Here is a 23,443-nt window from a genome sequence, read left to right as displayed (position 1 = left end):
AGACAGTAAGGAGAAGTCTGAGTGGGAAGGGAGGGTAGAGTAAACCTCATCAGACAGCTGTGTAGGTCTGAGGGATCTCAAGTTTCTGCGGTAGGACACCATTTTTGGAGCCGCTTGATTGACATGAGGAAGGAAGACAGAGAATTTAACCAGGAAGTGGTCAGAGAGGTGCAGTGGGGTGACAGACAGGTCGGCTGTGGAGCAGTTTCTGGTCAGCACCAAGTCAAGAGTATTGCCAGCTTTGTGTGTTGGAGGAGTCTGTACCAGTTTGAGATTGAAAGAGTAGATAAGAGCCAGAAAGTCAGTTGCCTGTGGTTTGTCAATGTGAATGTTCATGTCTCCCATGACAATTAGTGGTGTGCCATCATCAGGAATGTCAGAGAGAATCATGTCCATTTCAGAGACAAACTCAGCTATACTGCCACCCGGAGGGCGGTAAATGACCAGAATGTAAGCAGTGATGGGTGTAGAGACCTTTACTGCGTGATACTCAAGTGATGAGCAGTTAGCCATAGGACGGACAGAAGTTAAGTTCCACTTTTTAGAAATAAGAATGCCCGTTCCACCTCCTCGTCCAGCTGAGCGAGGTGTTTGGCTAAATTCTGCATTGACAGAAAGGGCAGCTGGTGTAGCTGTGTTTTCTGGACGGATCCAGGTTTCAGTCAGGGCTAGGACCTGAATATCAGAGAGATTTATCAATGAACTGATAAATTCTGTTTTGTTAACTGCGGACTGACAGTTCCAGAGACCAAAGGTAACAGAGGGTGTGACTGATGTGCATGCCATTGGAAAGGACAGGTTTTGCGGATTGCAGTGTCTATGGGTGACACGTCTTGGTCTGTACCCATATCTGACAGGGATGGGTTTGAAGCACATTGTGCATTAATATAGTTGTGAGGAGGTTTAAGCTCGTGCCTTTGCTCGGTGGACTCGCGCAGGTAGACTTGCAGGTCTTTACCCTTTGTGGTCTTAACCCGACGTGGGGTGACACAAAGGCTGACGCCTCGCTGACGCTTCAGCGCACCATGTGTGGAAAAGTACCTGGAGCTGACACAGCTGAGCACACTTTGCTTGATTGCACCCGGCTGAAACCGCCTCTATCTGCTTTGCCCTGAGCAGTACACAGTGGGTGTGACCCGCGTCACGGCCTCAACTGGTTGAAGAGAGAAGGTGCTAACGACAGAGCCCCACACCAGCAATGTAAACAATAACCCGAAACCAAGACAGAAACTCAAGCAGTAAACTCACCTAACTGACTGTACCAACCCTGACTGAAATCAGTGCTTGTTCTGCTGAAGTTAAACAAATTCTCTCTTTTATACGGGATTTTCCTCAAAATCACCGCCTCTATCTGCTTTGCCCTGAGCAGTACACAGTGGGTGTGACCCGCGTCACGGCCTCAACTGGTTGAAGAGAGAAGGTGCTAACGACAGAGCTCCACACCAGCAATGTAAACAATAACCCGAAACCAAGACAGAAACTCAAGCAGTAAACTCACCTAACTGACTGTACCAACCCTGACTGAAATCAGTGCTTGTTCTGCTGAAGTTAAACAAATTCTCTCTTTTATACGGGATTTTCCTCAAAATCACCGCCTCTATCTGCTTTGCCCTGAGCAGTACACAGTGGGTGTGACCCGCGTCACGGCCTCAACTGGTTGAAGAGAGAAGGTGCTAACGACAGAGCCCCACACCAGCAATGTAAACAATAACCCGAAACCAAGACAGAAACTCAAGCAGTAAACTCACCTAACTGACTGTACCAACCCTGACTGAAATCAGTGCTTGTTCTGCTGAAGTTAAACAAATTCTCTCTTTTATACGGGATTTTCCTCAAAATCACTGCCTCTATCTGCTTTGCCCTGAGCAGTACACAGTGGGTGTGACCCGCGTCACGGCCTCAACTGGTTGAAGAGAGAAGGTGCTAACGACAGAGCCCCACACCAGCAATGTAAACAATAACCCGAAACCAAGACAGAAACTCAAGCAGTAAACTCACCTAACTGACTGTACCAACCCTGACTGAAATCAGTGCTTGTTCTACATGATTTACATGATTTGTAAACGGTAACAGGTTACTATCATGACTCGTGGTAACTCTTCCTTTTCTGACTTGGTTTATAATATTGCAAGTATTTTTTTTTTGTGATCAAATATTTATTATCTTTTGAAATATAGAACAACAGAATACAATACAACACAGGTCCAGGACATTAAAAGTAAATCTGCACATGAGAAAATGTTACAATATATAGTCGTACAGCAAAACAAAGAAAACAATAAACACACATACGCCTCATTCCAAAAGGGCCTTAAGATCAGACACAGTTCGATTCCAAAGATTTATAGTTTCTTCCTTCGCATTATGCATCCGCGCTGTGGACAGTTCCAAGTAGGACACATCGATAAATGTTAGTACCCATTGACGATGGGACAAAGAGTGTGGAGGTTTCCATCTTAAGGCTAGCATCTTCTTAGCAGCGGTCAAGCCAGCCAAAAAGATTCTCTTTTTCATTTTACAGCATTTCAGCAGAGAAGTATCATCGAGGATCAAAACCAAAGGTGAAAGGGGAACATCACAAGACAACAGAATAGACAGACTATTCCTTACCCCCTCCCAAAAATTCGCCACGTCTGGGCATTCCCACACCATGTGAAAATAGGTACCTATTGAGCCCGTGTGGCAGAGCGAACAGCTTGGGTCAGCCTTCAGTTTCATATTGTAAAGTTTACGGGGTGTCATATAGGTCCTATGGATAAAGTTTAGATGAATCTGTTGATGATCGGGGTTCCTAGATGAGTGTAATACAGAGTTCCATACTGCTTCCCAATCAAAATTATGAGGAAAATTAGGGATATCAGATTGCCAACAAGAGTTCAGGCGTAAAGGAACATAAGTCATCTCTAGAATAAAAACATACAGCTTAGAAATTACACCTTTCAGTCCACTGGTACAATTAAAAAACCTAAGCAAAGGATGACTTTTTAGTGGAACATTCCATGGTACCCCATAGGCTTTCATGGCCGATCTTAACTGCAGAAAGAAAAAGAAAGTGGAGCACTGTAGGTTAAATTTGACACAAAGGTCTTCAAATGAAAGCAGGCCGTTATCTCCGAATATATCGCCAAGGGAACGTACACCTTTATCGAACCAATGTCTACACTGAGCTTGTTTAATAGAGCATTTATCAATCAAAATACTTTCATTATTAAATATGGGGGAATAAGGGTTCCAATTAGAAACAACACCACAAGCTTTCTCTACAGAACGCCAAACTGCAATAGCGTGAGACAAGATGGGACCATATAGTGCCCGACATCTCCTCAGAGGGGTGTTTGCAAATAATACTTCCTGTAATTTTAATGGATATGCCGAAGATTCATCCAATATCCGCCAAGACACATCCACTGAGCTGTTAAACCAGGCAACCAATGGACGCAGTGTAAAAGCCAGTGTTAATTTCGTCAGACGAGACGAGACGAAATATATTAGTCTACTAAGCATTTTTCAATGATTAAGACGAGACGATGACGAGACCAAGTCATGGTTCTGGAACTCTGACAAAAAAATATAGAGCCACAAAATATCGTCAACGAAAAAAGACGAGACTAAACTTTGGGTAATTGGACGAAAACGAAAATAGAAAAATATTTTTTGTAATCGTCCGTGAAACAGACATCGGGAAGACTTTGAGTCTGTGTCTGTCTCCCTTTGTCACACAGATACTTTTTCTCACAATGTAAACAAGCCGGAAAGCCAACTACACTGCGAGATGTCACATGTCCTTTCATGTCCTATTGCAACCCTGTGTGCATAGCTAACTTCCTGTCTAGTCAGTGCGACCCTGCCGCAGCTAAGCACCCGTTTCGCTCCGCTGTCTCTGTGTGTTTTCAGCCTACTAATGCAGCGACCGCGAACATGCTTGGGAGAAAGAGGAGACTGGATGTATGGACACATTTCAAGTACAATTCAGTTGAAAGAAAAAGTGAATGTATAATTCTGCGAGATGGAAAGACGTGTGGTGCGAGGATTGCAGGGAAAAACACCACAAATCTGAAGAGGCATATCAAGATTAATCACCCCGATATCAAGGTATGTCTTCAGTTCTAATCATGATATGAAAATAAAGATGGCTTACAGTACACAGTAGGCTACACAACTAACAATTGTTGTGTTTCATTTGCGTTAAAATGCTGTTAATCTTTGAAATGTTTGGACGCTATTAGCTAGCCCATTGATTTGAACGAACAGTCATATAGAGCAGACGTTAGCAGAAAAAAAAATTAGGCGCTCCAAAAGTACCGCCAATTCAAGTCTCTTTCCACGGAGAAAGACAATGATCATAGATGGACAATTATCTTGAAACCTTTTGCAATGTGAGTTACAACGCATTGGATATATAAATCTGAAGCATGTTAAAAGCAATCTGTATGCAATGTGATTCTGTTGTTTTGAAAAAGAACAAACAGCTAACTGGTAATTTATTTTGTCCAGATCTCATTTGTTTAGTCCAGAGCTCATTTAAGTCATCTAAAGATGTCATGTGTTAAGTCCAGAGCTCATTTAAGTCATCTAAAGATGTCATGTGTTCAGTCCAGAGCTCAGCTCATTTAAGTCAGCTAAAGATGTAATTTGTTCAGTCCAGAGCTCATTTAAGTCATCTAAAGATGTCATGTGTTAGGTCAAGATCTCATTGGTCTGCATAGGTTTGAGAGAATGTTTCAAGCGCTAGATTTCTGTAAGGTGTTAAAAATAAAATGGTAACCTTTCAGTATATTGGTGTATTTCTTAAACCATCATCAGAGTTGTGTGTGTGGTGGATTGGCAGAGCTTAATCCCCCCCTTCAACCCCAGAGGAAAAAAATGATGACTAAGAATAAAAGACTAAAACTACACTAAGACTAAAACTAGACTAAGACTAGACTAAAATACAAGTGGTTGTTGTTAGACTAAAATAAGACTAAAATGCCAGCACTTTTCGTCAACAAAAACATGACTAAAAAGAATGGTGTATGGCTGACTAAATTTGACAAAAATATTTTTTTTGTTTTTGTGACAAGACTAAGACTAAGACTAAATTAGAAAAGGGCTGACAAAATTAACACTAGTAAAAGCCCAGTGATACAGCCTGAAGTTGGGCAGTGACAAGCCTCCAGCGGACCTAAAACGTTGGATTGTGGATAATTTCAAACGGGGACGTTTTCCATTCCATATGAATTTAGTAATAACTCTCTGCAATCTATCCCAATAGCGAGCCAATGGTGGCAGTGGGAGCATAGAGCTCAGAAAATTGATACGAGGTAAAACATTCATTTTGATGATTGAGACACGTGATCTAAGGGAATTTGGCAAATATGACCACCTCTCAAGGTCAGCTGTAATCTTGGACAAGACCCCGTCATAATTAGTTTTTAAAGAGCTCAGAGTTCAGGGCTTTTCCAACTGACTTCTCTGTCAGACTGAAGGTTTTCTTGTGGTTTGTAGAGGTTTTAAAATTAGAATGGGAAGCAGACCCTTCAGTCAGACCCCTCTCTGTGTAACCAACTCCCAGTTTGGCTTCGGGAATCAGACACTCTCTCTCTTTTCAGATCATTTTTTGAACTTTCCTTCTTGATAATTCTTGTAGTAGGCAACCCTAATCCATTCTTTAGTCCTGCTGCTATAGGCTGAGGCTGCTGGGGGAACGTCCCATGATGCACTTGGCTCCTCTCTGCTGGGGGAACGTCCCATGATGCACTGGGCTCCTCTCTGTTGGGGAACGTTCCATGATGCACTGGGCTCCTCTCTGCTGGGGGAACGTCCCATGATGCACTGGGCTCCTCTCTGCTGGGGAACGTCCCATGATGCACTGGGCTCCTCTCTGCTGGGGGAACGTCCCATGATGCACTGGACTCCTCTCTGCTGGGGGAACGTCCCATGATGCACTGGGCTCCTCTCTGTTGGGGGACGTCCCATGATGCACTGGGCTCCTCTCTGCTGGGGGAACGTCCCATGATGCACTGGGCTCCTCTCTGCTGAGGGAACGTCCCATGATGCACTGGGCTCCTCTGTTGGGAGAACATCCCATGATGCACTGGGCTCCTCTCTGCTGGAGGATGTCCCATGATGCACTGGGCTCCTCTCTGCTGGGGGACGGCCCATGATGCACTGGGCTTCTCTTTGCTGGGGGACATCCCATGATGCACTGGGCTCCTCTCTGCTGGGGGACGGCCCATGATGCACTGGGCTTCTCTTTGCTGGGGGACGTCCCATGATGCACTGGGCTTCTCTTTGCTGGGGGACGTCCCATGATGCACTGGGCTTCTCTCTGCTGAGGGACGGCCCATGATGCACTGGGCTTCTCTTTGCTGGGGGACGTCCCATGATGCACTGGGCTCCTCTCTGCTCTCTTTACTCTTCATGTAGAAACATCTGACATAACTATGGCATTTATTTGTGCTTTATCAGTGAAGTGTTTATTACTATTACTGTAATTCACAGAGAAACAATAGTGGAATTTAAAATGTTTTTCTTGTTGGTGTCATCATTTAGTCAAGATTGTATTTCTGATGTGTGGCGGACAGTCTGAAACTAAGACTGTGTTCACACTGCAGCTCAATTCAATTCAATTCAATTCAATTTAATTTTTTTTTTTTTTTTGCCATATATGACTCATCAGATTTTTAATAACAGTCTGAACGGCACAAATCAGATTTCTTTGAATCTGACCCAGGCCACAGGCTACATCTGATCTGTGTCAAAGCCACCTCAGTCTGAACGTTATGCTGCAATTCATCCAACTTTGACATCACAGAAGTGAGACAGTGCATACGTGTCACTTCACAGCCACCTACTGTTCACATTAAAGTGTAATTAAGGTCACACTGAAATGATAACGTGAATGACCACGCAAAAAAAAAAAAGAAAAAAAAAAACCAGACTGCAGAATTAAATCAGATTTGAGCATTAAGACCTGCAGTGTAAATGTACCCTAATAGGTTAATGTCATTCTATATCTTCAACTATTCAGAGAAAAACAACCCCTCACACTCACTTCTAAGGACAATAAATAACCATATATTAACCCAACATGCTTGTTTTCGGACTGTGGGAGGAAGCCACAGCAACGAGAACAGAAACCTTGTTGCTGTGAGGTAACAGTGTTAACCACCCAGAAAGCAACATAGCAGAACACAGATGACACAGACTAGCTGAGGAAAATCCACTCAGGATTGTTACAGCTGTGTAATACATGATTTGTAAACGGTAACAGGTTACTATCATGACTCGTGGTAACTCTTCCTTTTCTGACTTGGTTTATAATATTGCAAGTATTTTAAAGTTTTACAGAATTGTACATCTGGCTATTTTACGGAAGCAGATATTCCCTCCACTTTGAAAATACTATAGAAGAGAATCCAATTAAAATCCAGATGAACCATTTTTCCAACAGCACTTAAATGCACTGTGTATTTCTGAAACTGTGAGGAATTTGAACACATGAAAGGAGTCTCAAAACTTCACACACACATGCAAGACGATCTCTGCATAAATGCACATGCATGTAATGGTTTGCATTTGGAGGAGAATTTTTTGCATGAAAATGGTCATCTGTTTGCAAACTATTGTTTGTGCAGTTTGTAATGTGTGGATGTGTAAACTTGCCCAAACTGTTTGATATTTGTGTGTGCATTTGAACACACATTAGCAAGAACCCAAAGTTAAACACAAAAAGGTTTACACAGTTTATAGATCATTTATTACACATTTATAATCATATTCAAACTAATTTATCTCCATTGTGAATGCGTGTGTTTTCTTATCTTAAAGACACACACAGAAGGCAAATATGTGCCAAAGCTGGGAAGGACTACTAAACTGTGGAGGCATTTCTTACTCAGAATCCAGGATCTGCACAAATCCAGTCACAAGACACGAGTGTGTTTTGTCACCATCAGCTCAGCTCTAACAGTCAGTCACACACCATGATATCATGCTCCAGACAGGATGGATGAAGAGTGGGAGGCCAAACCACAGGACTGCTGAATAAGGACCAAGTGTGAGTGCACTCTGCTGACTATTTCCAGAAAAACCCTGAACTCAGCAGATTGCTTTTTCCCTTTTTTTTGCCAATGCACATCTGCATATGCAGTTTTTACTTTCTATCTCAGCAGGACCTGCATCTGTCATCCACAGAACTGACTGTAGTTAGCATGCTTACTGAGAAAGAAGCAAAGCAAAACCTGAAGCTTTGAAAAGCGGACAAACACACCCAGAAAATAAAGTCTTTGGTTATCCTTCAGCAGAATTACTGCTGGAGCTGGAACTGATGATCTGAGGAGACAATGCTCGTACCACCCCCTCACCAACATCACAACCTCACCTCATCAATTCAGCACATACTGAAGGAGAGCGGCCACAGTTTTGTTTTTCTCACTTACTGTTTGCAGGTGCCAACAAGAAGCGAAGAGTGACTGGACTCGTGGGAGTGATTCGAACTATTAAACAACCATCCCTCTGCCACAACAGGCTCTTATTAACACCATACTGTCACGACAGTCTCCAGATGAGAAATTAAGCTGATAAATCATTTCTAGAGGTTTTAAACAGTATTCATTTCATGATTTGAGTAAAGCCTGTACCAAGTACCAAGAAACACCTTTCATGAATGTTTCTTGTATGACATGTGGAAACAATCTATTTCCCAGATTCATAAATCTAATAGTACTGTGGTTCTCCATGTCTATCTATCTCTCTTTTTTTTTTACAGATTTTAACTGGATGCACACTTAATAAAATTTATCATCACAGAAACGTGTTTTCACTGGATGCCAGAATTTGCAGAACATAAACTGTCGAAGAAAAATTACTGACGAGAAAACTGGATTCATTTTGTGAACAGTTAAGCTAAAATGCAGCAGCACCACCACAGATCTTGCTACACACCAGTAGAGCCTTCAGAGAGAGCATTGCAGGTTGACGTTTTTAGGAGGTTAAACCCTTTCTGTCCTTTTCTAGACTAACCAAATAACATCTCAATGAAAAGCTGGAGATAATCCTCTCATACAGCAAGCTTGTATTAAACTGCATGGGATAAGACTTCTTTGTGACAAAAAATGTTATATCACAACAACAAATCTGACAGCTGTATAAACTTTTCAGATGCAGCCACCTGCATCAGGCAGGTCCAATAAGAAAACACCAGCTCAGTGACGAGGATGTGTAGACCACAGATTTGCCTGTCCTTGAGCTATAAATAGTCCAGTGGAGGCAGACAGAGTTCTCTTTGAAACTCCGATACCCAGATTGCTTACTTTCTGCTTCAGGTTATTCCCCCTATCTTCTTACTGTTTTCATGTTCCAACAGGAGTGCAGAGTGTCTGGATTCTAAGGTGTGGCCGTACTCTTTCCTGGATAAAACTTACAGTAAACAACAGTCCCGCTGCCACCTTGTGCTCTTGTTGAAGTCTTTCGTAGTTGGTGAACAAGAGTCTTTGAAGACATGGACGAGTTAGCACTTATTCTGTATAGTTGTTCTTAATCAAATAGTTCAATGTTGTGGGAAGGACATTTTTCTGAGCATTAGTTCCCACATAGAGACTGGTGGAGAGCGAGAACCAGAGGAGGAAAAGGAGAAAATGAACAAACAGACCAGTGTGAGGCTGAGTGCTCTGGGGGCTTGACTCTGATACACTCCCTCTGATTGGAGGGCTGGGATTAAATAAATAAATAAATGAGCGGTGTTGGCGTGTGAGACTGCATGACCGGACAGACTTTGATTCTTCTTATCAGGTCTTCAACCTAATGACTAATCTGCTCTTTTATTTGATACTTCTCTGTCAGGACCTTTGTCCATATCAGACAAAGATAACCTTAATAAATACAAAAAGCAGTTTTTAAATGTTGATTTAATTTCTAAATGGGAAAAAGCTGTCCAGACCAACCTGGGTCGATGTAAAAAGCATTTGTGATAACTGGCTGTGAGCCGTTCACATCGCTGTGGAGGAAATTTGACTGAACCTTCTTAGCAGAACTGTTTAAATTCAGCCACAGTGGAGGATTTTTCAGCATGACCAGCTTGTTTCAGGTCATATAAAATTTAATTCCAGACTTGGACTCTTCAGCTCAAAAGCTTCATTTTGACTTGCTGATGTCAGAGATAAAGACTCGAGCTTTAAGTCGCATTTGCACTGACTTAAGACTCAACTTGGATTCAAGCTCAAGACTTGAGATTCAACTCGACTCACAATTTGAGACTCATGAATAATCATATTATTTTTATGATCTTCTTCTATCCGATCTCCTGCCTGCTGCCATTTCTCCTGACGTGACGTGTGTGTGACGTTACATCGGGAGCACGGGTAAACGCAGCACCGCTGTGACTTCTGGGTATAAAAACCTAATAAAAAGGGACCAATGTAAGAGCAGCAAACAGGAACATCTGTGGTATAGAAATCCGGGACTCTGGATTCCCCACACCCACCTTCATCCACCTTCAAACACACCTGGAGAGGTTGGTCTCAGTAATATGATATGTAATATGAGCTTAGAGGCACAGTGGTGTAAACTTTTTAATACTTTTACTAAGTTTAAAATGAGTATTTTCTGTACTCATCTCGCAGCTGTTGAAGCTGTTTTTTAAAAAATGTGATTTTTAAGATTACCTAGCACAGCGATCACCAACTGCATCGCACATTACAACGAAAAGTGACTTCCAGCTTGGTTCTCCGGCTTCCTCCCACCGCCACGTCCGGTTAACTGGTCACTCTACATTCTCTCTGGGAGTGTGTGTGAATGGTGTTTGTCTCGTCCTGTGTTGGCCCTGTGATGGACTGGTGACCTGTCCAGGTGTACCTGCTGGGGTAGACTCCAGCTTTCCCGCAGCCTGTTAATCTATTTAATATTTTATTTTATTCTCATCCTTTTTATTTTTTAGACAGCCATCTGATGGGAGTGCTCGGCCGCACATCATGATTGCCCGGATTCATCACTACCATACGAAGGAGAAGATTCTGCACTTGGCCCGCCAACAATTCCCACTAAACTACAGAGGCAAAGCAATCCACATCTACCCCGACTTCCCGGCAGAGGTTATGAAGCAAAGACAAGCGTTTGACGACGTCCGGAAGAGGCTTAAGGAGGCTGGAGCGAGGATCGGCTTCATTTACCCGGCTCGGCTCCGGGTGTCTCTGAATGATTCTCAGGAGGTATTTTCCTCGCCACAAGCAGCACTGGCCTTTGCGGACACCCTACCTTGAACATAACTTCTTGACTGGTGGACAATTCTTATCCCTCATGGAACTCTTACTGTATTTGTGTGGACACTTTCATGACCGAATCTCCTCATTTTAGAATATTGGAGAGTGGGCTCCGGTGGACTTGCGTTAACTTAGGTTTGTATTCCCTATGGTCCGGCTGCCTCTAGGTGAGTTCATGGGGATTTTGTTCCCACTTTGTTTTGGAAAGTGGGACTGGGGAGGGAGGGGGGTACTTTTGATGTTCTGTTTATTATGTGTTACATTTGTTTTTGTTCCTTTTGCCGGGGAGTTTTTAGTGCAATGTGTCATTTTTGTTATTATGGATGCATCCTAGTACGTCTTCACGAAGATGGTGGTATTACATTCGCCAGCTGGAATGTTTGAGGACTGGGCCATGTTCTTAAACGAGCTAGTTTTCTCCCATTTGAAATCCTTAGGAGCTGATGTTTTATTTCTACAGGAAACGCACATTAGGCCCTCCTCTGCAAAATTGTTGAAATGCAGCTGGGTTAATCAGATATTTCAATCCACCTTCTCTAGCAAAGCCCGAGGTGTGGCAATTTTGATTCGCAAAACTATTCCATTTAGGCATGTTTCCACTGTCTGCGATCCCATGGTAGATATATCCTGGTAACAGGTCATATATATTCATTTCATGTTACACTTCTGAATGTATATGGTCCAAACTTTGATGACCCTGAATTTTTCAACAACCTAGCTAAATTACTTCCAAGTACTCCTGACACACATCTGATAGTGGGCGGTGATTTCAACTGTGTGCTTGATAATTTTTTGGACAGGTCGGCCCAGACGAGTCAGCCCCCTCTAGCGGCCTTTAAAGCTTTACATAATTTGATCGACTCCATGAATTTGGTAGATGCATGGAGACTTCAGTACCCCACAGCTAGAGACTATTCATTCTTCTCACAGAGACATAAATCCTTTTCTAGAATTGATTACTTCTTACTTGATTCCAACTTGTTATCAAACATGGTCTCCTCCAAATATCACAATATTTTAATTTCTGATCACGCTCCCGTTTCATTAGTTCTTAACTTAAATCATAAACGGCAATCATATAATTGGCGATTTCATCCCTCCCTGCTCTCTGACACGTCGTTTAGCCAGTTTCTCTCTTCTAAAATCTCAGAGTTTATGGAAACCAACGACAACGCAGAAGTATCTGACTCCATATTGTGGGAGTCTTTTAAGGCCGTAATTAGGGGACATATAATCTCTTTTGAAACGTCAATGAAGAGAGGAAAACAAAAACGGTTGCTAGAGATTGAAGGAGAGCTGACACAACTAGAAACCATCTATAAATCAACCCCCGATCCTTTGACATTGCAAAATATCCTCAAGCTGAAATATGAATATAATAGCATTTTATCCGCCCAAGTAAGTAATATGTTGTTCAGATTGAGACAGAGAAATTTTGAATTAGGGGACAAACCCCAGAAGCTGCTGGCCGGACAGTTAAGAGGCTTACAAGCCAATAGAGCTATACATCAAATCAAATCCAAAACTGGAGAGCTGATCACTGATCCTAAGGGTATCAATGAACGCTTTAGAGAATATTATCCATCCATTCTCTTCCACTTATCTGGAGTCGGGTCGCGGGGGCAGCTGCCTAAGCAGGGAAACCCAGACTTCCCTCTCCCCGGCCACATTCACCAGCTCATCCGAAGGGATCCCGAGGCGTTCCCAGGCCAGCCGAGAGATGTAGTCTGTCCAGCGTGTCCTGGGTCTGCCCCGGGGCCTCCTTCCGGTGGGACGTGCCCGGAACACCTCACCAGGGAGGCGTCCAGGAGGCATCCTAACCAGATGCCCGAGCCACCTCATCTGGCTCCTCTCGATGTGGAGGAGAAGCGGCTCTACTCTGAGCCCCTCCCGGATCACCGAGCTTCTCACCCTATCTCTAAGGGAGAGCCCGGCCACCCTGCGGAGGAAACTCATTTCGGCCGCTTGTATTCGAGATCTCGTTCTTTCGGTCATTACCCACAGCTCATGACCATAGGTGAGGGTAGGAACGTAGATCGACCGGTAAATCGAGAGCTTTGCCTTTTGGCTCAGCTCTCTCTTCACCACGACAGACCGATGCAGAGCCCGCACCACTGCGGACGCCGCACCGATCCGCCTGTCGATCTCTCGCTCCATCCTTCCCTCACTCGTGAACAAGACCCCGAGATATGTAAACTCCTCCACTTGGGGCAGGACCTTATTGCAGACCCGGAGAGAGCACTCCACCCTTTTCCGGCTGAGGACCATGGTCTCGGATTTGGAGGTGCTGATTCTCATCCCAGCCGCTTCACACTCGGCTGCGAATCGCTCCAGTGCGAGCTGAAGATCACGTCCCGATGAAGCCAACAGAACCACGTCATCCGCAAAGAGCAGAGACCCAATCCTGAGGCCACCGAACCGGATCCCTTCCACACCTCGGCTGCGCCTAGAAATTCTGTCCATAAAAGTTATGAACAGAATCGGTGACAAAGGACAGCCTTGGCGGAGTCCAACCCGCACTGGAAACGATTCTGATTTACTGCCGGCAATGCGGACCAAGCTCTGACACCGGTCGTACAGGGACCGGACAGCTCTTACAAGCGAGTCCAGCACTCCATACTCCCGGAGTACCCCCCACAGGAGTCCCCGGGGAACACGGTCAAATGCCTTCTCCAAATCCACAAAACACATGTAGATTGGTTGGGCAAACTCCCATGCCCCCTCAAAGACCCCAAAGAGGGTGTAGAGCTGGTCCACGGTTCCACGGAGAATATTACACAATATTACCAACAATTATATTCATCAAAAGCCAAGGGAAATATCTCTGACTGGCTGGCTCACCTTGAGCTTCCCGAACTGAATAACGCAGCAAGGGAGGCACTTGATGCTGTTATCACTATGCAGGAGGTTTTGGATGCTATTAGGTCGTTTCCCAATGGCAAATGTGCCGGCCCTGATGGCTATGGCATAGAACTGTATAAAAAATACCCAGAACAGCTCGCCCCTCTTTTGCTTAGAATGTTTAACCATTCATTTGAAGCTCAGAAGTTCCCAGACTCACTATATGAGGCCAATATTTCATTGATTTTAAAGGAGGGTAGAGACCCTACTGACCCCTCATCCTTTCGTCCCATTGCACTGCTGAATACAGATGTAAAGATTTTCACCAAATTGCTTGCAAACAGGTTAAATAAACATATTGTTTCCATTATCCATGTGGACCAAACTGGATTCATTCCTGGTAGATTTTCATTTTTTAATGCGCGAAGATTGATGAACATAATATATCATAAATATGAAAAAAACCAGGAAGTGGCTGTGCTCTGTTTAGATGCAGAGAAAGCATTTGATCAGGTTGAATGGCAGTATATGTGGAGCGTGTTGGAGAAATTTGGATTCAGCTCGAAGTTTGTCTCTTGAATTAAAATCTTATACGCTCACCCCATTTCTTCCATCTTAACTAATCAGGATAGATCAGCACCTTCTTCATTACACAGAGGGACACGCCAAGGCTGCCCTCTCAGCCCCTTGCTGTTTGCAATTGCGATCGAACCCTTCGCTATTAGTGTCAGGCAACATCCTACCTTTAAACCAGTACATCTAGGGAATATGGATCATCATCTTTCGCTGTACGCAGATGACGTGGTCATTTTTATTTTTCAACCTGAACAATCCGTCCCTATTTTACTGGATCTAATTAAATCTTTTGGCGAAGTTTCTGGTTATACAATTACTTGGCAGAAAAGTGAATTTATGCCTTTAAGTGGGGACCTAGATGTTAATTTTTTACATAATCTCCCATTCAAAATTACGGATAAATTGAAGTATCTAGGAGTTACTCTACCAAAGAATCCTAAATTAATCTTCCAGTTGAACTTTCATGCTGCCCTAGAAAGGCTTAAAGAGGATATAGATAAATGGCGTATTCTCCCCATCTCTATGATAGGCCGTGTAAACGCCATTAAGATGGTTACTCTCCCGAGATTCCTTTACTTGTTCCAAAATCTCCCCATTTTCCTAACAAAGTCCTTTTTTAAATCTTTAGACTCAATAATTTTTCCTTTTATTTGGAACTTCAAAGCTCATAGAATATCAAAAGCCCATTTACATAAATCCAGGGATAGGGGTGGATTAGGCTTGCCACATTTTCTACATTATTACTGGGCCGCGAATCTAAGGGTCCTGACCTACTGGCAAGACGGCTATACCCTTAAGGTTTCAAGAGATACCCCTGCTTGGGTTGCCATTGAAAAGAAAAGTGTTTTTAAGAGCTCGCTTCCAGCTCTCCTTTTCTCTCCTCCCGGCCTTCCCGGGAATTCTAATTTGAATAACGGAATAATCCTAAATAGTCTGAAAATCTGGCAGCAAATCCGGAAGAACTGTAACCTCCCAAACACCATTGTATTTGCCCCAGTTCACCTTAACCATGCCTTCCCCCCATCTCTTTCGGACTCTGCTTTTGATACCTGGAGGCAAAAAGGCATCATCACAATTAAAGATTTGTATATCGATGGAAAGTTTGCTACTTTTCTCCAGTTACACTGCTTGGATTCTCTCTGTCTTTAAGGAATCGAAGCTTTTCCATACAGAACACTCTGATGTTTGGAACGATAATTGCGAAAAAACTGATTTTAAAGCTGTGGAAATCAGACACTGCTCCCACCTTTAAGGACTGGCTGATCGAACTGACTGGTGTCTTGCACTTGGGGAGACTCAGATATGGTTTATTAAATAAGCTGAAAGAATTCTTTGAGATTTGGCAGCCATTCTTGGATTTTCTTGCCCACCAAGACGATGACTAACCTGTGGTGAAGTTTAATTTGTACCACTCATCCTTTTTTGTTCATTTCTTTTTTCTTTGCAAATGCTTGCACCTGTGATGCACATGGACATCTTTATTGTAATGCATACCCGGCTTTGTTCTCCGTTGATTTTTTTTTTCTATTTTATTGTTTGTAACTTTTGTACTTTTGCTAAAAAACTTGAATAAATATATAATTAAAAAAAAAAAATGCTGGGATAGGCTCCAGCTCACCTGCAACCTGTTATGGAATAAGTGGTCAAGATAATGATGAACGATTGTGAATAAGTCTGTAATTTCCTTATAAGCCCTAATGAGAACCAATCAGACTTTAAGGGTTAAAGGTGATATATACCATCCATCAAATATCTTTTGAAGATACCGTAAGCTTCTTCTATAAAGGTGGTGTCCACAGTGGAAAGAGTGGAGGCTTGACTGGTCAATACGGAGCTTTAGTGCTGTAAAGAACTGTAGCTTTTAGCTCAGGCAAGAAGAACTTTAGTAAATTTAGTTTTATTTAAATAATTAAGGTGCTGTTTCATGCAGTGTAATGACTGTTTTCATTTTTCACTGGAGGATTACAGCACTTTTCTAAACTCTTTGAGACCAGTAGAAACAGGTTGGCTGTGCAGTCTCGTTCAGCCCAGAAATAAAACCTTCTTTGTGCTCTCTGTTTACATGTTACTCTGCACAAGTCTGATGCAGTCGCTGAGCTGTGGCTGCTTCCGGCAGGTGTGTGTGGCCTGTGACGATACTCCTCTTTGAGGCCGCTTTCTTGGGATTGTGAGATTCAATAAAGGACAGATTCAACCCCAATTCCAAAAAAAGTTGGCGTACTATGTAAAATGTAAATAAAAACAGAATGCAACGATTTCCAAATCTCATCAGCCCATATTTTATTCCCATAAACAACTAATCAGATGTTAAAACTCAGAACATTTTACCTTTTCATGGAAAATTTGAGCTGATGGTGAATCTGAAGCAGCAACACGTGTGTAAAAAGGAGCAACAAAAGTTTGGAAAAGTACCTGATAAGTACCTGGTACAAACCAGAAACACCTGGAGGAGCATTTCGCAGCTGATAGGTAACTGGCAACTAAAGGTTAACTGGTAACAGGTCAGTAAAGCCTGATACACATAACGATATTTGGGCTGTTTATGGCCCGATTTTGTCTCTTCCCGACCTCGGACGGCAAACGCTTGATCATCGTGAGATTTCCCCATCCAATCATCATTTGGTCTGGGGTTACGAGCCGATTTGTCCCGATAATCCGCTCCGAAACGGGTCGTAGCGACAATTAGGAATATTGAACATGTTTAATATTTCAGAGCTGATTTCTGAGGAACGACTTGTGCATTGTGACTGCATGGATGGTGACATGGAACAGAACGTAGCCAATCAGAGAGCGAGCTGGCTGGGGAACAAGGAAGTAAATAAAGTCCGTGTTCACGGCGTCTCCAGTCTGGTATTTTTTTCAGTTCTGGCTTTTTCTGTGATATATATCTGTTATTATATATTCCATGCTGGGTTGTTGCTATGGTTCTTCTACGTTTTTTGCTGGTTGTTGCTGTGGTTCTTCTTCTACGTTTTTTGCTTGTTGTTGCTATGGTTCTTCTACGTTTTTTGCTGGTTGTTGCTATGGTTCTTCTTCTACGTTTTTTGCTGGTTGTTGCTATGGTTCTTCTACGTTTTTTGCTGGTTGTTGCTATGGTTCTTCTTCTACGTTTTTTGCTGGTTGTTGCTATGGTTCTTCTTCTACGTTTTTTGCTGGTTGTTGCTGTGGTTCTTCTTCTACGTTTTTTGCTGGTTGTTGCTATGGTTCTTCTATGTTTTTTGCTGGTTGTTGCTATGGTTCTTCTTCTATGTTTCAACGTTTGTCTGGCTCGGAGGACTAGATTGTAGATGAGTTGTTGGACAGCATTGTCATGTGTGTGTTGTTCTGTAATTAGATTAATGGAGCACACCACACACAGAATGATCAAAACTGATTTTTTTATCTTCATGTGTGAGGTCTCCACCAGATAAAAAATCTCATAAGATTAAAAAAATCGTTATGTGTGTACCAGACGTAACATGACTGGGTATAAAAGGAGCATTTCAGAGAGAAAGAGTCTCTCAGATGGAAAGATGGACAGAGGTTCATCAATCTGAGACAAACTAGCTTTAAAACTGTGGAACAATTTCAGAAAAATGTTCCTGGACAATAAAATTGTGGTGACACCTGTAGTGTATAATATTATGAGAAGATTCGGAGAATTGGGAGGAATCTTTGTCTCAGTTTCAACTAGGGCTGCAACGATTAGTCGACGTTGTCGAAAATAGTCGACAATAAAAATAGTCGACAACGAATTTAGCCGTCGACTATTGTCGGCAAAAAAAATAAAAAATAATACAGAGTGAGACATCGTCTTCTTTTTTTTTATCTCTGCTGAGAGTTGCACATGCGCCATAAAGTCCGCTAGGGGAAAGATATGGTGCCGGACCAGTGAGGAAAACTGCAGCGGAGAACGTTAAAAGTCTGGGATAACTTCATGTTAAACTTACAAAATAAATTAAATACATGTGAGGTTTGTAAAGCGGACCTTGTGTACCACGGAAGTGCGTCTGCAATGCTCGAACATTTAAAGAGGAGGAACGTCGGACTTCACAACCTCATGCAAGATTTCAAAGCTGAAAGTGAAATAAGATCCATTTATAATAATCATGAGATACATAATCCGATTGGTCGACTAGTCGTTTTAATAGTCGGTGACTAATCGACCATCAGAATAGTCATTAGCTGCAGCCCTAGTTTCAACATCTGATTTGTTGTTCGTGTTTTGCTGGGAATAAAATGTTGGTTTATAGGTTTGCATTTTGTTTTCATTTACATTTTACACGACATCCAAGCTTTTTGGAAATAGGGTTATAACAAATGGCATTTAGACAAACAGTCTATATTAGAATATTTATCAGTTCTGACTTCCACTGATCATCCAGCTTACTAACCAGTGCCAACATACATGAAACCTGTTTATCCAACTTGCTGTAACTCTAAAGATAATATAAATAAACATATTATTACTCATCAGTCTGCAAACACGTGAGAACTAATTTTCCATTGACTTCACTACCGAAAGAGTGAAGTGAAACTGCTGGATCTGCATTACATGTGTTTCCAGTTTAATCTCACAATAGAATCATTCACACTTCTCAAATCAGTCACAGCTACTTTAAAACACACTTCAGATTATTACTAATAAGCTACAAGCTTAAGTTAAGCTAAAAAAAACAACTTGCAGCTGAATGAGGCTAGTCCTGCATTTGAGAAATCTCCAACTGACAATGTAAAGCTGACCATTGTTATCTACAATAACAGCAAGGGAAAAACAAAAGTGAGAAAACAGGGCTTAACGTGAAATTAATTCTTTTTCAAACTCACCAATCTGGTTGTCAGGGATGAGGCTCTCAATTGGTGGGTCCATCTCAGAGCTTTGTTGGAGGTAGCTCTTCATCTGGGTTATAAACTGGCGGACAGTCTGGAGAAGTTCCAGTCCAGAGTCGTAGCCTTGCCAAGCCTGTGTGCCAGAACCTTCTCCCATGTAGCTCAGGTATTCCTGCACCAGGGAGCCGAAGTAGGAGTTTTTATCCCGGGACAGCTCCAGCACCCTGCGGACAACTCTCTTCTCAGGCGTCAACAGCGAGTTGAAAACTCCGCTCATCTTCTGAATTTTTTCTCGCAAGGCTTTCTGGAAGACCAAAGTGGTGTGGCGCCGCTTTGTGTGGGGCTCAGGTGCCACCATGGTCAGGTCCTGATCCTGATCGCTTTCGAGGCTGACTCCGTAGTCAGCATCCTCTTCATCTTCGTCATCCTCATCGTCGTCATCTTCCTCCATGCTGCCATAGGGCAGCTGCGATGGTGGGAGAGAGAGGGGGAGGTGTGTGTCAAAGTCTGCCACAGTGGGGAGTCTGGGGTCATGCAGATGAGGGATGAAGAAGGTTGAGAACTGTGAAAAATCGAGGGAATCTGTGGAGGAGCTCATGTCACTCAGTCGCTGGTCACTCCCGCTGCATCCCTCCAGTGCTTCCTCCTCTCCAGGTGCCACACCTGAAAGCTCGCTTGCCATCATCAGGTAAGCGTCTGAGGGACTGCAGGAGTCCTGGTGGGTGGGTCTGGCAGTGTTTTTCTGTTGAGTGACCAGACTCTCAAGAGCATTCTCAACAGTTTGGTCCTCGTGGCTGGAAGAGGCTTTCAGCTGACATGGCGAGGAGGACAGAGATGGCAGAGACAGGGGTTGAGATCTTTGAGGGATGGATATGGGGGAACTGATGCTCTTGAGGGGGAAGGACAAGGGGCTGACACTAATAGAAAAACCCAGGTGGGATTGGTGTTTGCTTCTCCTCTTGCTTTCCCTCCCCTCCACTTTCTCCTCAGGGACATTGTTCCAGGAGATCTTTTCTGGCATACTTTTTTGTTGAACAGAAGTAGCAGAGTGAGCCGGACGTGGACAAGAAGGTAGCAATGGAGACACGCTGTCTGCAATGCTTGGTGTCCGGCTGGTTCTGGTTTGCCGGTTCAGGTTTATTTTTCTACCAAGGCTTTGCAGGTTTCTTTCGACTGGCTGGCTCCTCTCACTGCGATCTGAACAACTGACCTGAGGACCACCAGAACATGAATGTTGACCTTCTGTTTTGGTGGTTTCTGTCTTGCTGAAGTCTTCCCTCGGACACTGCTTTGCTGTGTCTCTGGTGTTGAAAGTGCTGTTTTGGTCACCACCATCAGACTGGTGAACCTTTATAAAAAGGGGGTTGATAAAGTACAAAGCTCCATTAGACTGGCAACACTCAAGCTCAGATGGGGTGCGAGTTCGTAAAAGAGGGTATACTGGGGAAGGTGGGGAGGAGCATTGTCTCTGGGTAGGTAAGGGTGGTCTGTTGGGGGCTGCTGTCCGTGATGACACTGAGCCTTTTGACGTGCTGCACAGCTGAGACTTCCAGAAGCCTGCGGGACAGTGAGAAGAGAGTGTTAGACCCATGAAAGGTGGGTTGGATTTCAGAGGAAAACAACTCGTGCTGAATTTTCTTCAAGACCATGAGCCATATTTAGTATCCCTATGTGGACTTAAGAGCATTGGAATGGCCAAATTACAGACTACAAGTACACCTCTAATAATGAGACTGATGCACAAGTATATATATGTATATATATATATATATATAATAACAACAAATCTCACAAACACCAGACACTGTGTGAAATGTAAATAAAGACAAACTGCAAATCTTTTGATGACATTATACACCGTAGAAGCTAGGACCTTCAGTCTTCACCATTTTACACGGAGTAACATCTTTCTGAAACTGTTCCATCCTTTCTTACTCATCTTTTCTCAGATTGGTGCACATCTGTCCATCCTGACATCTAAGAAGCTCTGCCTCCCTGAAAACCCATTTTATAGACTAATCCAGGCAAACACCAGACGTAGACCCTCCACCCCTGCTGAAGTGGCATTTCGGTGCGTGTGTAAGTAGAACAGATCAGAATCTGCCTATTTTCTTAACAATGTTATGGAAATCTGGAAGGACTTGCACATGTTGAGGTAAAAACTGAATGTAAACATCATGGACTTCATGAAGAAAGCTGCTGTCTGTGCAACACTGAGGGTTAAACCGTTTGACTGCTGATAGCAGTGTGTTCATGTCGGGGAGGAACACCGGCCAATCAGAGAGCAGAGGAGAAATGAAATGCCGTCAAGGCCGAGGAAACACTGGATTTAATTCCCAACAACACCAGCACGGTAAATGTGGGTGAACAGTCGTATCTATGTTACTGTCCAACATGACACAACAGGTAATGTTTGTTATCACTGTATGTCTAATTTGGGAGATATTGTGAAATGTAACATTATTTACTCTTATCAGGTCAACATTGGGACTTCTCAGACTGTTTGCTCACTGCAGTGTAAAAAATACAAAACTAAGAAAACTTTATCTACTAGTTAGTGTAGTTAAAAGTGTCCTTTTTAAAAGATACTTGAAAACAGACCAGGTAAATAGAACAAACTAGTTAAGATGACCTAGTATTTTTTTAAACCACATTAATTAAAAACATTTAAAAAGACAAACTCTACATGTGTTTGTGTACATTAATAGGCACTGATATCTGCAAGCCAGGGTGGGATCAGCCTGGGTTTCATTTTGAGTCTGATCATAGAGCAGAGGTGATCATCTCCTGTTCTGACTGCAGCAGGGAGCTGGGACTGCTGCTGCGCGAGGACAAGCTTTTTTAAGCTTTTGGACAGAGGAGGCAGAACCTGCTGCTCATTGAGAAGAATAAATGACATGTAACTTTATTATGATCACTCTCCAAAAGTCTCCTGTAACAACAGAAAACATTGTGAGATTTGTCGCGAGATTTGTCGCGAGATTTGTCGCTAGTCTCGCTAAATGTAGTGACAATTTCGCTAAGTTGGTGTCACTGTAACCGATGGATCAATCAGGGAGCTGTGTAGGTGGAGGGGCTGCCCACTGCTAGTGCCTGTTTAAAATGGGTTGACGCTGGTCCTTTCTTTGACCCAGCACACCAAAGTTGCATCTAGGTATTAATACACATGCTAATATCTAACCAGATACTAAACTTTTGTATCAATTAGTATCTGATAATTGATTTTTTTGACACTAGTCCTAGTTATTGCTCCAACTTTTTACAGACTTGTTGCTGCCATCAGTTTCACAATCAGCTCATATTTTCCATGAAAAGGTCAAATGTTTAAGTTTCAACATGTTGTTTATGTTCTATCGAGAATAAAATATGGGTTGATGAGATTTGGAAATAGTTGCATTCAGTTTTAATTTACATTTTATACAGTGTCTGGAATTAAGGTTTTAAGATGAAATAAACTATTTAGACTGCAGTAATATCATGCAATGTTGCAAAATTCATGGCCAAGTGTTGATAACTGGAGTTATTACAGGTAGCGCTTTAGATATAAACAAGCAGATAGTCTGTACCTGGCGAGGAAAATAAAGGCATTTATAAAGGCAACTACGGAAGCCAAGGACAATTGTGCCTCATGGTTTACTTGTGATAACAGGATCATTCATCAGATTAATGGATTATTTACATTAAGAGTCACAAAGAGTGATGGAAGTAAAGGCCTTAAAATAAACAGCATTACTCTTGTCATTAGCAGCTAATCTGACTACAACACTGTTACTGAGGATAAAACGTGACTGACAGCTCGTTACTATGAACTAAGATTCATTTTTGATTTGGGTGAACAGAAGTTTTACATTTGTTGGGACTGTAATGTGCTACTGCTACAGAGGAGAAGACTCTCGATGTTTGAGTAGAAGAAGCGTTGCCTTGTCGTCGCGTTGCGTTCGTGTGTAAGCTAAGATTGAACCAGTCTATATGTTTAAGCA

General features: G+C 42.7%; 1 protein-coding gene across 4 annotated transcripts in view; it reads right to left on the bottom strand.

Annotated features, from left to right (window-relative positions):
- The window catches only part of LOC121655182 (ras and Rab interactor 2-like), a 68,859-nt gene that overhangs the window by 8,497 nt on the left and 36,919 nt on the right, over positions 1–23,443 (bottom strand). For all 4 annotated transcript variants that reach the window (XM_042009652.1, XM_042009653.1, XM_042009654.1 and 1 more), the window contains one exon: positions 19,461–21,020. In XM_042009652.1, coding sequence (XP_041865586.1) covers positions 19,461–21,020 — 1,560 coding nt within the window. The remainder of the gene's footprint in view (positions 1–19,460; positions 21,021–23,443) is intronic.

Source organism: Melanotaenia boesemani, chromosome 16 (genome assembly GCF_017639745.1).
Source record: "Melanotaenia boesemani isolate fMelBoe1 chromosome 16, fMelBoe1.pri, whole genome shotgun sequence".
Classification (NCBI taxonomy): Eukaryota; Metazoa; Chordata; class Actinopteri; order Atheriniformes; family Melanotaeniidae; genus Melanotaenia; species Melanotaenia boesemani.
The sequence above is the reverse complement of the archived record's forward strand: the minus strand, read 5'-3'. Positions and strand labels throughout refer to the sequence as shown.